We start from the raw sequence: 14,455 nt of genomic DNA, 5'->3' as shown, positions 1-14,455 counted from the left end.
GACCCGCAGGTCGCGAGATCGAATTCCGGCAATGGCGGCCACATTTTCGATGGAGGTGAAAATGCTTGAGGCCCGTGTACTTAGAACTAGGCGCACGTTAAAGAACCCCATATGATCGAAATTTCCGGCGCCTCCACTACGGCGTTTCTCATAATCATATCGTGGTTTTCGGACGTAAAATCCCAACAATTATTTTTTCCGTAAGACGGCTCTAATGCGAAAACCCTGTTCTTCTTTTTGTTCTCAGTCAATTGCATTGATTGCCCCTCCCTTCCCTCGAAATATTTCTGCACCTAACGTCGTCTTGCACTGCCTCCGGAATCGGTGGCATTGGAAGCTTTCTGCACATCATGTGGTTTTGAAGTGCCTCGGGAATCGACCCACCTTCGACCAAGCTGCGATGTCATGCGATGACGTCGACATGCGACGTCACAGTGACGTCATAATGACGTCGCAATATTTTGCTATCGGTGACGTCATTGTGACGTCCTATTTTGACGTCATCACGTGATGCTGACTTTTTGCATCACTCGTCCACGGCGCCACGGGACGCCGACGGTCAAATCTTGTGTTTGGTGAGGCATTTAATGCTTTCGCCTAAATAAATCAATAAAACAGCTCACGTCTTGGCAATAGTATGGCTATTTGCACTAACACTGAATGTTATCGCTGCAAACGCTCATATTCACGGTGGCAAATGCCATGTACAGTAGGGTTTTTCTGTTTGAGGCGCTGATATGGCGCATAGTAAGAGAATAAGTAGTTAGGAGCGCGCGTTTATAAAACAATGAAACTGGAATGTACGCAAGTGTTGCAACGACACTGCTCGCTAGTAATGCCAGTTACGCGTTGTTGTCTTTCACTTTACTACTTGTATCCATGCACTTGAAATGGATGCCGCTTAAAAGTAAGCACGCTGCTGAACACGACTCTCTGAAATGAACTTTTTTCATCCACCAGTTTGCAGCATGAAAAGCTTGGAGGATGCTTAAGCTTCGCCTTCAAGAGTCGAAAGCGATAGCGTAATTGGGCCTCTTTAGCATCGCCTTCTCAATCGCTTGCCATATGCTTCGCTTCTAGGCTCATATCTCAACCGCGCTGCTAGGAAAGGCACGCCCGGGCGCGTAACATTGGTTGTTTTAATTTCTAAAAAATGCCTACTACAGTTACAGTTGCGAATCGCCCACTACGCCCTAATTGATCATTTCGAGAAGTAGCGAAGTACCCACTACGCCTCCATAAGGCAAAACGCGCATCCACACAGCTGCACAGTTAGTTGATGCTGTGGTGGCTGATGATGATGATCAATTATGGCTTTCCGTTTTGTAACGGGTGGTCCTTTAAAGCAACCATTATTAGCGCAAATTACTTGGTGTGACGCCTGGTGCAATCACACCAGGCGTCACTACGCTTTTGCAACTCAATGTTACACCTTTCAACGCGGCTTCTCGCAGTTCATGGCATCTGTATAGTTTTTTTTTTTTGCTTTCGAAGAGATTTCAGGCACTGGCGTGACTCAGTGATAGAACATCTTACCGCCACGCAGAAGGCCTGGGTTCTATTCCGGCTCGAACACCTGATTTTTATTCTTTGCTTCCACCAAAACGTTTCGCTCACGGACAGCGCCGATTTCCACTCATAACCAACACCACCAACATCGACAGCACTTTAACGCGGTCGCGTCAAAATATTCGACCCAGAAACGAATGTTTCAAGAACTACGAAGCAATGCTTCTATGAAATTCTTAGGTATTTCCTTTGTTGTTTCGTGATAGGTAAAGGGCCATAAAAATTTTTGCCCCTCACGAACTTCGCTCCACCTTATCGGCTTCCACTGAAGTAATCTGCCACACACGTTCCTACATGCAAAACAGAGAGATAGCGTTCCGGCAAAAATATTGCGGCCACTTTTGCGCAATCATCTCGGCAAAGATTAGGCCACTGTCACTCTTTGCCTAACTGTACGCAAAAGAGGTTAACATTTAGCACCAACACGCAACTACTACACGAAAATATGCTCGGTGTACGCAGGCGAGGACGGAAGAGAGAAATGCCGTAAGTGAAACTTACACGCGAACACGCGTATCGTTGTGACACACCGCCCTGCGCGTGACACACGGGTGCGTTGATTGCCCGGGAATCTCTCGACAAACGAGCTGGGATATTTTGTCGGACAAGCAGAATAGAATACCGCGTAACAACAACAAGGCAAGGGGCAGAGAAATTAGGCGCACGCATGACTGATGCCCGGGCAGTTCGTCACGGACATACGCCGTCCCTGGCTGACTGTCCCATTTGGCTGTCGCAAGGACGTCGCGAGGTCCGCTCCCTAATGAATGCTGGCACGCTCCACGAATGCGTACAGCAAATACTGACAGACAGGCTGGCGCCATTGTGACTGGGGTAAACAGAGAACGGAGGAGTAATGAGCCGCGGATACGATTCCAATTCAGGTTGCATGAATGTCTGCCCTACGCGACATTCTATACTTTAGGCTGACGTCATTCTGTACGTTTGACGTTTCTTTTTCCCCACTTTCGCTATGTAGCTCATGTCTCTGTTTTCGTTTCTTTGAAAATAAGTGATAGTTATTTTTGTGGAGCAGACACAGCCCGATAACGATTCCTCATAACTTCTCTTGTGATTTCTTAACTAGGAAGGATCGAACAGCCACCATCACAGACACCACACAGAACTGCCAGATTTGGTCGATTTGCTTGGATTGGCCATTTCGCACTGACTTAATGCGTGCATTTGTTTTCGGATACAAAGCACTACAGACTATACAGAACTACACGGAAACGCCTATGGATCTGTGTAATCTGTAGTGGCGTGTCTTCCCTAAAAAAGTGGATGTATTAAGTCAAAACCAATTAGCCTGGAAAAAAAAATCTCCAGGAAGATTTATTCGTGCATTTATGCGACTCTAGGTCGTTCGGCCGGTTCAGTATCTACACGCTCATTCCAGCAGTCGGGATAATGGCCAAAATTATCGGGGCTTAATTTCAACGAAATGCGCAATATACAAGAGCTACGCGGCAGTGAGAAGACTGTAAATACCAAGAATGTGTAGAGACATGAATCGTGGACCTTACTTATCTTATCGCTTGCATCGTGGCAAAGAAAAGGATAATTTCCGTATGCGTAAGTATGTGTAGCACGATAACACTTTGTCTGTCAGATAACTTATCTGTCTTGAGCATAATTATGGAAGGCGGATCTGCATTTATTAGCCTTGAACCGAACGTACGAAGACGCAGATTTGAAACATTCGCGCACAATCACTAAAGCGAGATGAACTTCACGCCCCCAACAGCGGATATAGATTCGCTTTCTTCCAAATTTCCTAGGAGAAATTGTGTTATCTCTCACCACAACAAAGGAGCAGCAACAATTCAGAGGAATACTAGTTTTGAAGAGGGAGTAAAAAAAAGGTACACCACTATTTTGTAGATAATATATTACCTGCTTACGTATCAGTATTGTGGAACAGGTGCTAGAATATTGATCTGATATGATTGAGTATTAACAGATGCTAGATTATTGATCTCTGTTTTCATATTTACTTTCAAATTCAGCAGCCACGTCAGGATAGAGAGCGCTCTTTGAGAGTAACGACGTCGCGGCCAGGGCTACTGAATTGTTACTTCGAACACATGCTATGTTTTGTTCTTACCGTATTCTACCTTTTTATGGTGTAATGTTAAGGATGAACCTGTACGCAAGTTCGTTGTTTGTTACAACTATTAATCAGTGAAATAGTCTGACGTCTGTGCTAGTGTGCAGTGGGAATGAAGATTTTTTTTTTTTAAATTTGTAACCCCCCTGCTCTAACGCCTCTAGGCAAAGCGGGGATATGTATGAATAAAGAATAAAGAATTGTGTCGTACACATGAATGCCATCTTTTAGACTGGGATATCCCACTCTTGTTGCACTCATTTGTGCGCGACTGATTATTGTACCAGCGACACGCATCTAAATTTGGTATTTCCACAGTCAGAGCGACATAATGTAATGCCACATAGTTTATTTGCAAGCTAGAATATACAAGATTACGGACTTCAAAAATATGTCGACGTTTAACTTATACTACTTCGCACCCATGTTCGTTCCGAAATATGGATAATGTCCCTTTAACAGGATATTTGCAACATTGTTTCATCGACGTAATGACTACATAACCAATACTTGCACCGTATGTAATCATCCAGTTGCCGCTACTAGCTAATACCTTTAAATATTCAGGCATTCAAACTTCTTGTGATCGAACATGGTGGCACCATATCATTAACGTTACTAATTCTGTCTATCGAGTCCTTCGTTATTTTCGTCGCAGCCTAGCCTCGGCACTTGCCTTGACTAAACTATAGTGATGTTACTATGCGCAAACTTCACGTAAGTGGGACATCTACTAAAATAACAGCTTATCAAAGGCTTGGAAAGCCTAAACTTCAGTATGCTAACGCCATTTTTGATCCGCATCAAGCTACCTTACTAATATGCCTGAATCCATGCGTTCGTCAGATCAGCCCATCGGACATCGCACCATTGTCATCCCAAAGCGGTCTATACTACACGCAGATGTGCTAAGATCTTCTAGAAGCCTTTTTTTAACAACGAAGCTGTTGAGCAAATCCTTCCTTGTTCGACGAACCAAACACTAACATCATTAAAAACGGCTATGTGCCACAGAAATTTGGTAAATTCGGCTATTCATCACTGCTCCACTAAAAATGTAGAACGCAACGGTTACCCCAACAATAAAGTTTCACCACCACCACCAACGGTTAGCCCAACATGCTGCGAAGCGACGGTGGCGAGCCGAAGACTCCGAATACGTACAACGAGAGAATACTAGGGAACGGGAAAGACAATGGCGGCTGCGAGAAGACCTCGAAGCGATGCAAGACCTACGCCAACGACGATGTCCCCGTAGATTTACGAGAGGTGCGAACGCTTGGTTTCAGCGCGAGGCTCTGTCTCTGGAGTTTGGACATCCGTGTCGTGTCTGTGACTGTCTCTGCGCTGAGAATCAACGTAGAAACAACCTATAGCATCACCTAGCTAAAGCCTAGCAATAACCTAGAACCTGCATCACCTAGCTAAGGCCTAGAAACAACCTAGAAGTAACCAGAATAGTATTCAGAATCGTCCAGTTTTGCCATTCCAAACCTTGCGCGGCTTATAACAAGTTTCAGAATTTTTTTTTCTTCAAACGGCATAACACCGATACGACCTTCCCGCTCACATCGCAATGTTAGCTAATTTCACTCAATTAAAAAATGACCCTTAAGAGTCATTGCTTATCATAATAACTGTGAACTTGTTCTTGTTCACCTATGACTGTGGCTCACACCCAGTGTGGGGGATTGGCCAAGAAGTGCTGCTTGTTGTCTTCTTGCTCACCATCATCACAAATCATCATCAACATCAGCCTTACTGCGCCCACTACAGGGCAAAGGCCTCTCCCCTGTTCCGCCAATGAACCCGGTCCTGTGCTTGCGGCGGCCACGTTATACCCGCGAACTTCTTAATCTCATCTACCCACCTAACTCTCTGTCTCCCCACCATGCGTTTGCCTTCTCTTGAAATCCTCTCGAATGCACCAATGGACCCTTCCTGCTCACCCTCATGTAATATCCCTCTGGTATATGAGGGGTCGGTAAATGAGGTACGGCATGATGCATGAGGTATGAATAAGTGAATGATTGACTGAATGAATGAGTGACGAAGAAATTGAGATACTACGAGCAAATATTCTAAATTTTGAAGATGCCATTCTGACGACCTGGTACTTTTGCAGAATCTTTCTTACTTCGATAGTTATCGAGGAGGGAATCGAGTGCCGCAGAGGTGATCGGTGGGGAAATACTAGATATCCGCGGATGGTTCTCATACTTTGAAAACGACAATTGAATGATCAAATAACGTCTAGTACCTTGAACGACATCCATGGTTGTCGCCATGCAGGGTATTATCATGACGTCTTCTTTGTACTATCTTCGCACCGTGGTCTTGTAATGGACATGGCACCGTAAAAAAACAATACAATACATACGCAGGGTTATGCCAAGTACAGGAGGGTAGCTTAAGCTTGTTGGTACGTCAGTGTGATGGTGCAAGCTTAGACAGGAACACCTATGGCAAGACAACACAAGTGCTCTGTTGTCTCGCCTTCTGTGTCCCCTCTCTCAATCGGTGCTATTTCACTGGCGTTATAAATCGAAGCTATGGTTGTACTTAAGGATCTATGCCCCAAGAGGTTTCTGCTGAACTTTTTTTTCTTCTTGTTTTCCTTCAATGAAGTAGTACTTCCAGTAAAATATGCTTACATATGGCTACATGTAACTCACGGCATGCCACTTAGCTGTCGCGCCGTGTTGTCAACACTAACACATACATATATATATATATGTAAATATGTATGTATATATGCGAAGCCCGGCAAACGTGGTTGCGTGAGGAGCGTGTCTGTTTACTGCGCCCACATATATGTATTTCACATGGTTGATGCTGCAGGTTGACATTCGAAACGCGTGGTGTTATCGCGATGAAGGCGTCAGTTTGGATGCGGCAGCTGACAGAAGTAGCGGGCCTCCGTCGAGCATGTCACGTCGTCCCAACCGAAGTCGATCTCGTTGCTCAGCTGGGCGCAGTGTTCGCCGTCGTTTGCATTGTCCGGAGCTCCTGGACGCCAGAACTGCGTGGTGCGCAGCTTCTGGCCGTTGGCTACCCAAATCCAAACGCCCTCCTGCCGTGTGAGAGGGATAAGCAAAAACAAGGCACTATAAGGCACTTATTACAATTATTTAATGATAATAATGATTTTCGGGGTTTCACGTCCAAAAAACCACGATATGATTACGTGGCACGCAGTAGTGGAGGGCTCCTGAAATTTCGACCACCTCAGTTTCTTTTTTTTTAAACGTGTACATAAATATAAGTACACGGGCCTCTAGCACTTCGCCCGCATCGAAATGCGGCCGCCGCTACCGGGATTCGGTCCCGCGACCTTCGGGTCAGCAATCGAGGGCTACAAACACTAGACCACCACGGCGGGTTTATTATACTAATTTGGAGAGCGCAGCAAACGACATCAATTAGAAGCACACAAGAAGAGCGCTCACTTCAAAAGAATGTTTATTTGATTTATTACGCAATGCGCAAACATTCAAGTGAGTGCCGCACGTGCAATAATAACAAAAAACTAAGCATATGAACAAAAAAGTTAAGGAATGTGCTTACCGCTTGTGCATATGTCTGGTAACTTGATCCACTTATCGTTTAACTCTTTGCGTACCTTGTCTATTCAGGTAGGCCACCGTTAATCGATGCTTTTCAACCCGCAATTTCGCCCTATTGGCTATGTTTCACCGGCGCCTAACGTTACGCAGTCCAATAATTTCAGAATCCATTAAGGTTTTTATTTTTCTGGCAACGTGCTGATTTTTCACGGCCTTCCTCACGAACTAATGAATGTATGTAATGGAAAGAGGGCGCAGTTGTCACCCTTTTTTTTAAAGTAAGTTAAGTAAACTTTATTTGGGCATAAAACATACAGGGTTTGCCCGCGAGGCAAGGCAAAAGGAGGACTTAAACCCCCCTGACTAGGTCTTACCTCGCTGGGGCAGCAGAGACAGCGGATTCGAAAGTTACAATTTCACTAGAATATGATCAATTAACAAGAACATAATCACTAGTACAGTAAGAACACGATCACTATTTACAGTAATAACATAATGACAGTAATGACATAGTAGCAGAACATAATCACGAATGCAGTAATAACAGCAAGAACATAATGAATAATGCAGTGACCAGTAATACTCGCTAATAGCAACACTTAGTACCATTACTAATGCAGTAACCAAACATATTAACATTTATACAGCACATCCACTTCCGAAGCAAGAAACATGTTCATTATTAGATGTTTAAATTCATGAATTGTTTTACAATTTCTGGCTATTTCAAAACATTAGGATACATATAACATAAAGACATAGTTTCATACTCAATGGTTTTGCATACCATAGTTTGTCCTGGCCTTCTTCATTACTACTGATGTGTGGCGTAAACCGTATCCTGTGTCTCAACTGAGGTACCGGTTTGAAAATGTCTCAAAGTTGCTGGAAACTTCTTAAACAGCCGAATGCAAATCTTCGCTCTGTAAGAGTTTCTAATGTTAAGGATATTGTAGCGCATCAATAGTTTAGAAGACCCTGTGTATTCATTTGAAGAGTAAAGCAAACGAACAGCTCGACGTTGTAGTACTGCCAGTTTTTCTATATCGGTTTTGTTTCCGTTCCCCCATACTAATAAGCCGTAGCTAAGGTGCGAATGTACAAGTGAAAAGTACAGTGGTCTGACGAGCGTGACAGGCACATAGCATCGGATTCGTCATAGTAAACCAACAGAGCGTGCAACCTTGGTGCGGACCTTAGTTATGTGCTCTGACCAGCTTAAATTATGAAATATAACACCTAGAAAAGAAAGGAAAGTTCAGTTCAGAAAGGATCAGTTCTGCGGGATTCCGCAGAACTGATTTTCAACACCTAGAAAAGAATGGCTTGTCACATACTCTAGTTGCGATCCACAATAAAAAAGTTTTACATCGTAGCTTATTTCTTTATTCTTAGAACAAAAAACCGTAAACTTTGTTTTCTTCGCGTTTAGGTTAAGCTGATTTACATATAGCCATTGGTGAAGTTCTTTTAACCATGAATTTGCAGTAACTTCTATTTCCTGAAAGTCAATACCGAAAAAAAACACATTAGAGTCATCCGCGTACATGATCATTTCATCTGAGAGTGGAATGTTTACTATATCATTTATATACACGATAAACAATACTGGCCCTAAAATTGAACCCTGTGGTACCCCATATTTAATCGAGCTTTTTTGTGAAATGTAATCCTGCAGGGAAGTATACTGCAATCGAGAATCAAGGTAACTATTCATAAGTTCTAAGGCTAAGGCTTCCCCCATCTACGAGAATAAAGCGTGCCGTCTGATTCCGCTACACAAACATAATTTTTTTCGTAATCAGAAAACTCGCAGCGGATCAAGGGTCCAATCATGTCCTCATTGTGGTCCTTGCGCGAAAAGAAACGGAGACAAAGAAAGGAGTACACACAGACAAGCGCAATCTAACAACTGATTCATTTTTGAAGAAATGTTTGCTTAAAAGCCCAACGTGATCTGCGCTATTCCGCCAGAGAGCACACACCATGCGCTCATATAACAATCACTCTAGACTACAATGCCCCAGATCATCCCGTCCACATACACACACGAAAAAATCACATCAAAGGCACGTACACTGACCAAATGAAAAGAAAACGTCAGTAAAGATATGCAGACAGCGGCGAAATCTCTTTATCTAATAAAGCAACAAAAGGATGGCTGATGCACTTGTCTTTTATTCTATCAATCCGAAGGGCCTCAACTATTTCCCTCGCAGTCTTGTTCCGGTGTTTGAACAAAATGCCAGTGACCCCAGGCTGAGGTATGCACCCACATTCTTTACAGCGCATGGCCATATGCGTACTAGGGCGACCTTTCAGGCTGGACAAATGTTCTCTTAGTCTAGTGTTGCAGCAACGTCCAGTCTGCCCCACGTACGCGTGATCACACGTCATAGGAATGTTATACACTACATTAGTCGCGCATTCTACAATGGTTCTTGCTCGGATGTTTGATACTGCATTCTTTTTTTTTGTTCGTTCCTTGCATTCGAACATCTTTTTCACCTTGGCACACACCTTTCCTATTTTGTTATGGGCTGAAAACACCACGTTCACTCCGCAATTTTCGGCTACGTTTTTAAGTCTGTGTGATATGCCGTGCACATACGATATCACTGAAACCTTGGAAATTGGTTCATTTTTTCGTTCCAACTAGGCCGGCTAGCAGTTTTGCTCCAATCATGTCGTCGCAGTTACTCTCTAAAGGTGCTGAAAGGTGATAAGCAAAACACTCCCCCGCGCTCTCTTTCTCCCCCGCACTTACGTCCCCAGAAAGAAAGTATAACACAGACTCCAGTTGTTCACATGATAGCTTCAGTTGGGGCCCAGATGCTTTTTTTAACCACGTGGACGAGGCTATTTACACCAGTTTCCAGGAGTTTATGCACAGGTTCTCCTGTAAAATCTCTGCGATGGGCGATGCCATTGTTAATGCAAAACGCTACGCGTTTACCCAGAGTCACTACCATGGTGAAGCTGTCCCGCACCAAAGTACCGAAAAAAAAGTTTCCCACTACCACCTGTGCTGCCTTACACTGTACCACAGCTGTACCAGTGCTCCCTTACACAGCTGGAGCTGTTCAAAAGAGCCCTCTGTCATACCCCTTACCCTGAAAACGCCGAGTCGGCAGGAACACTTATGCCGGAGAAGTGGGAGGCGTGATAGTCCAGCTCTGAACTTGCCGACCAGCAAACAAACACTCATCGACCAGGTTGGACAGGAGGCTAAGGTCAGTGGATCCCTCGATTAGGACCTCACCGAAAATGATTTTTCTTGAAATAAATCTTTTCTACTTTGTCCTGCTCCCGTGCCAGCGCTTAGTGAGGAGGACTCGCGCTACAGGTTTAGCAACGGTCGCACCGCATATTCAAGCTCTGAAGGGATCGATACGTGTATATATATATTCAGCCAGGGATGCACAACTATTCAACAACAGGTTCTGTTAATGGCATTGGGTGGTCTCCAGCTTTACATGCGCGCTTATCTACCGATCGTTGCGCACGACGATAGCTATACTCTTTATCTTTAAGCGGTTTAATTCGCTCGCTCAGGACGTGCTACCGCCGGCAACGAACGAATATCAGGTCACGCCAAAAGGACGCCCGGAGCAAATCGCAGCCCTTAGCTACAGAGTTGTGCAGTGCAGAGCAGTTATCAACCGGGGCACAGTTCACAAAACTTCTGTGTGGTAAGCGCACTTTTCGATTGGGCAGCCGGCTTCGCTACTGTCCAACGTTAGGATTCACTTAAATATAATCTTACTAACACTTTTGGACCAGTGTGTAACCTTGACATAGCACCCCCTATCCCTCTTCCGCTTCTCCAAATAACGAACCGTCACGCGCTTGTGTTACAGTCCGACTAACGCAAACTAGAGGCTTCAGCTCCGTACTGCTCTAAATCCCCTAGACGGAAGCGCTTTCACTGCCAAGAAGATATTGAGACCACGGGACCACCCATTACAGTTCCGAAAGGCAACGAAAGCGCCGTTGCGTTATCTCAGGGATACGGGACTGATTCGACGTTTGTGATGTCAAACGCGGAACTGTTACGTCGGCTTAAACAGTGACTTTTGTCTCCTCCTCTCTGACTATTATTCCCCTTTCCCCAGTGCCGGGTAGCCTACCGGGCTCAGCCCTGGTTCACCTCCCTGCCTTTCGTTTATCCTTAATTTCTCTCTCTCTTCAATACCACGAAAGTGGTCCTGAGGGGATAATAAAAGATGAGGACTATTATCACAAATATGGCTAGTATAACGTGTGTTACAGTTATGAACAAAATGGGAAGCAAGAAAATTGTTGCAGAAATATTCGTTGTGCTCATCTATTTTAATGTGCCACGTGCCAATGTAGCTTACATTGCGATAGTATACTTATACACTGGCGAGGACGTGTTCAGACCTCTGATATCTGGGGCGGTCATTAAAACCTTAGAATGTCGTACAGCTTCCCCTTAGGGTTATAGCGGCTGAAAAAAAATTCTAGGCGTGGCTTTATTATCGAAACACCAATAGACAGCGCAGCTGAGGGAAAGCCTCAGCGAGGAGAGTCCTAGGCCGCTTTACTATGCTTTACTCTCTCTCCGTCCTTGCTCCCACACTCGCTTCGATTTCCCGTTTACCTCCCTCCTTCTCACCCCTCGCCACACTCATTTCTTGCCTTGACTCTCAATTGCTCAACTACGCTTTACTCTCTCCCTTCCTGCTCACACTCACCCACACTTCCCTTTTCCAACTCTGACATGCTACGCTTTCACTCTCGCCTATGCTTTACTCATGCTATGCTTTCTCATGCTATGCTTTCCCTCTCGCTATGCGCTTGGCCCCTCTCTCGGCTTGGCTATGCTGCGAACGACATCGCTGTGGACGGACATGGCTCCGCTGTAATAAATTTATTTTGATGGGAGTTTGACGGACTCTCGAAAAGTATGCAGGCCGTAACATCTCCACATGCACAGGCCGTACGTACGTGAACGGTTAGCAGGTCCCTAGAGACTCTCCGTCCGTTTGGTTACAACAGTGATGAAGCCAAGTGGAGAGACCATCTGTCGCGGGCACGCATTTTCCCCGCATTTCTCACGCCCGTGAAGGTAGACATATCTGCAACCCTTCTATTGGCTCATGACTGGCCGTTCTTAGTTCCACTGGCTCAACTAACTGGATGTCTGTGAACCCAACCACATTGCAATTAAACTAAATAGACGTTTCATCTATCCACATATTCGCAACAAACAATTAATTTGGACGTGCCGAAGCAGGGGAATTGTTCGTCCGTGCCATCGTCGTTCAGCTTCTGCCGCGGAGAAGAAAAAAATTGTTCGACACGCGTAGATTGGCGTTCTTGTAGAGAAGCCCTATACACACAGTATCGTTGTGCATACAATGTTCTTTGTGAAATTCGCGCCTAGGATTCTTCTATGAACGAGGGCGTACGTTTCTCATTGTCCTAAGGAAGGCGGAAGACTTGGAAAGCACGGAGGGTTGGGAGGTCAGGCTGAACTAACAATGAATTGATAATGCTATACACAACCTTCATCTGACATTGCTGTGATCAAAATTGAAAGTCTGTGCAACGCTTGTTGCAGCATTATACTGCATGTATGAAAAAAAAGAATGCACAGCTAATTAGCGCTCCTGATGTAAGCGCTCCGGGGTGTGTGGGCGACGTCCAATCGCGGACAAATTCGGCGGAAAAAGGCAGCTCCCCCATCCCCCTTACTTTGTAACTGACTCCTCAATCTAAGGGCGCGCATTATACGGCGGTTTTTGCGATCGTGCCTCGTCGTGCTGGCGAATGCCGGCCTGGATTTAGGCCTGATACGTTCTGGGCCGGGAATCCAATGCGTTCGATGGCAGAGAAAGAACTACGAAATGGGACATAATGCAGCGCTTAAACATAATCACTAAAAGAGGAACACAAGACGACGGGACAGGCGCCTGTCCCGTCGTCTTATGTTCGTCTTCTTAGTGATTGTGTTTTAGCGCTGCATTATGTCTCTCAGCAAGCACCAACTCGCCCAACAACGCGTTCTTCAACGAAATGGGAATTTAAAGTAACCTAGAGTTGCTATATGGAGCCGTACTAAGTGACCCTATGCTAGCCGGTACAATGAAAGAATGCGAGACTGGCACGCGAATATTACAGATAATGTGACGAAGTCTCCGTTTCATTTAGCGATATTCTAACCATAACATGTCTGCGCTTCTCCTGTAACATGGTGAATGCGTCGACAGTGCTAAAATAGTCAGGTTGGACGTGCCGGGTTTACGAGCCTTGAGTCTTGTGTGCGGCGTTTGTGCCATTTTCGCCAGGCTTGCCGAGGAACCCTTACAATCTCCAGCAGGTAAACAGCAAGAAAAATAAAACACACAGAGCCCCTCATGAATTCGCCCGAGACGACTCGAAGGCGAAAGTTCTAAGCTGTGGTTATTTTACTGTGTACTTTATATCGAGCAAACACCGCTTTTTACTTTTTTTAGGGGCGAAGCATCTTAGGGTCGAGGCTTGTCCGTCCATCCGCGTCCGGCCGTCACGGTACCCGAAACCGAAACCGACAGCGCTTGCGCCAAGGAGAAGTCTTCTTCCTCTTCTTGGCCGAGGCTAATCCGTCCATCCGCGTCCGGCGCTCACGGTACGCGACACCTAAACCGAAACCGACAGCATCGTGTACAATTGAAAGAGAAAACATCTGTGAAATAAGGTTAACAAAACGTGAACAAGCACGAAAATTAAATGACAATGCACCGTAAAAACAAAATATCTAAAGGTTAACAAAAGGTGAACAAGCACAAAAATAAAATGACAAAGCACCGTAAAAACAAAACAACTAAAGGGTAACAAAAGGTGAACAAGCACGAAACTAAAATGACAAAACACCGTAAAAACAACACATTTAAAGGTTAACAAAAGGTGAACAAGCACAAAAATAAAATTACAAAACACCGTAAAAACACCGACATTAAGCGCCCATCAATCAAGCGTGTGACAGAACAATGCACGCTGCAGTGAAAAATACACGAGAGTCACGGGTGATTTACGGTAACACCAACGATCCCCACGTGCTTCGCCCGCTCATCGTCATTCACCTCGTGGAGATGCGGTGATTTTTTTTATCAGGCCGACGCTGCACAGACAAAGTGAACGCGCATCCCGCACCCCTCACTTCCGCTGCCTCGATGTATCTTTTTGCGCAACACGCCCCCTTTTC

General features: G+C 45.0%; 1 protein-coding gene across 1 annotated transcript in view; it reads right to left on the bottom strand.

Annotated features, from left to right (window-relative positions):
- Positions 1–6,487: 6,487 nt before the first annotated feature.
- Positions 6,488–14,455, bottom strand: part of LOC119394426 (uncharacterized) — a 44,167-nt gene continuing 36,199 nt past the window's right edge. Inside the window, exon 6 of the mRNA XM_037661729.2 lies at positions 6,488–6,752. Coding sequence (XP_037517657.1) covers positions 6,561–6,752 — 192 coding nt within the window. The 3' untranslated portion in view covers positions 6,488–6,560. The remainder of the gene's footprint in view (positions 6,753–14,455) is intronic.

Source organism: Rhipicephalus sanguineus, chromosome 5, assembly GCF_013339695.2.
Source record: "Rhipicephalus sanguineus isolate Rsan-2018 chromosome 5, BIME_Rsan_1.4, whole genome shotgun sequence".
Lineage (NCBI taxonomy): Eukaryota > Metazoa > Arthropoda > Arachnida > Ixodida > Ixodidae > Rhipicephalus > Rhipicephalus sanguineus.
The sequence above is the reverse complement of the archived record's forward strand: the minus strand, read 5'-3'. Positions and strand labels throughout refer to the sequence as shown.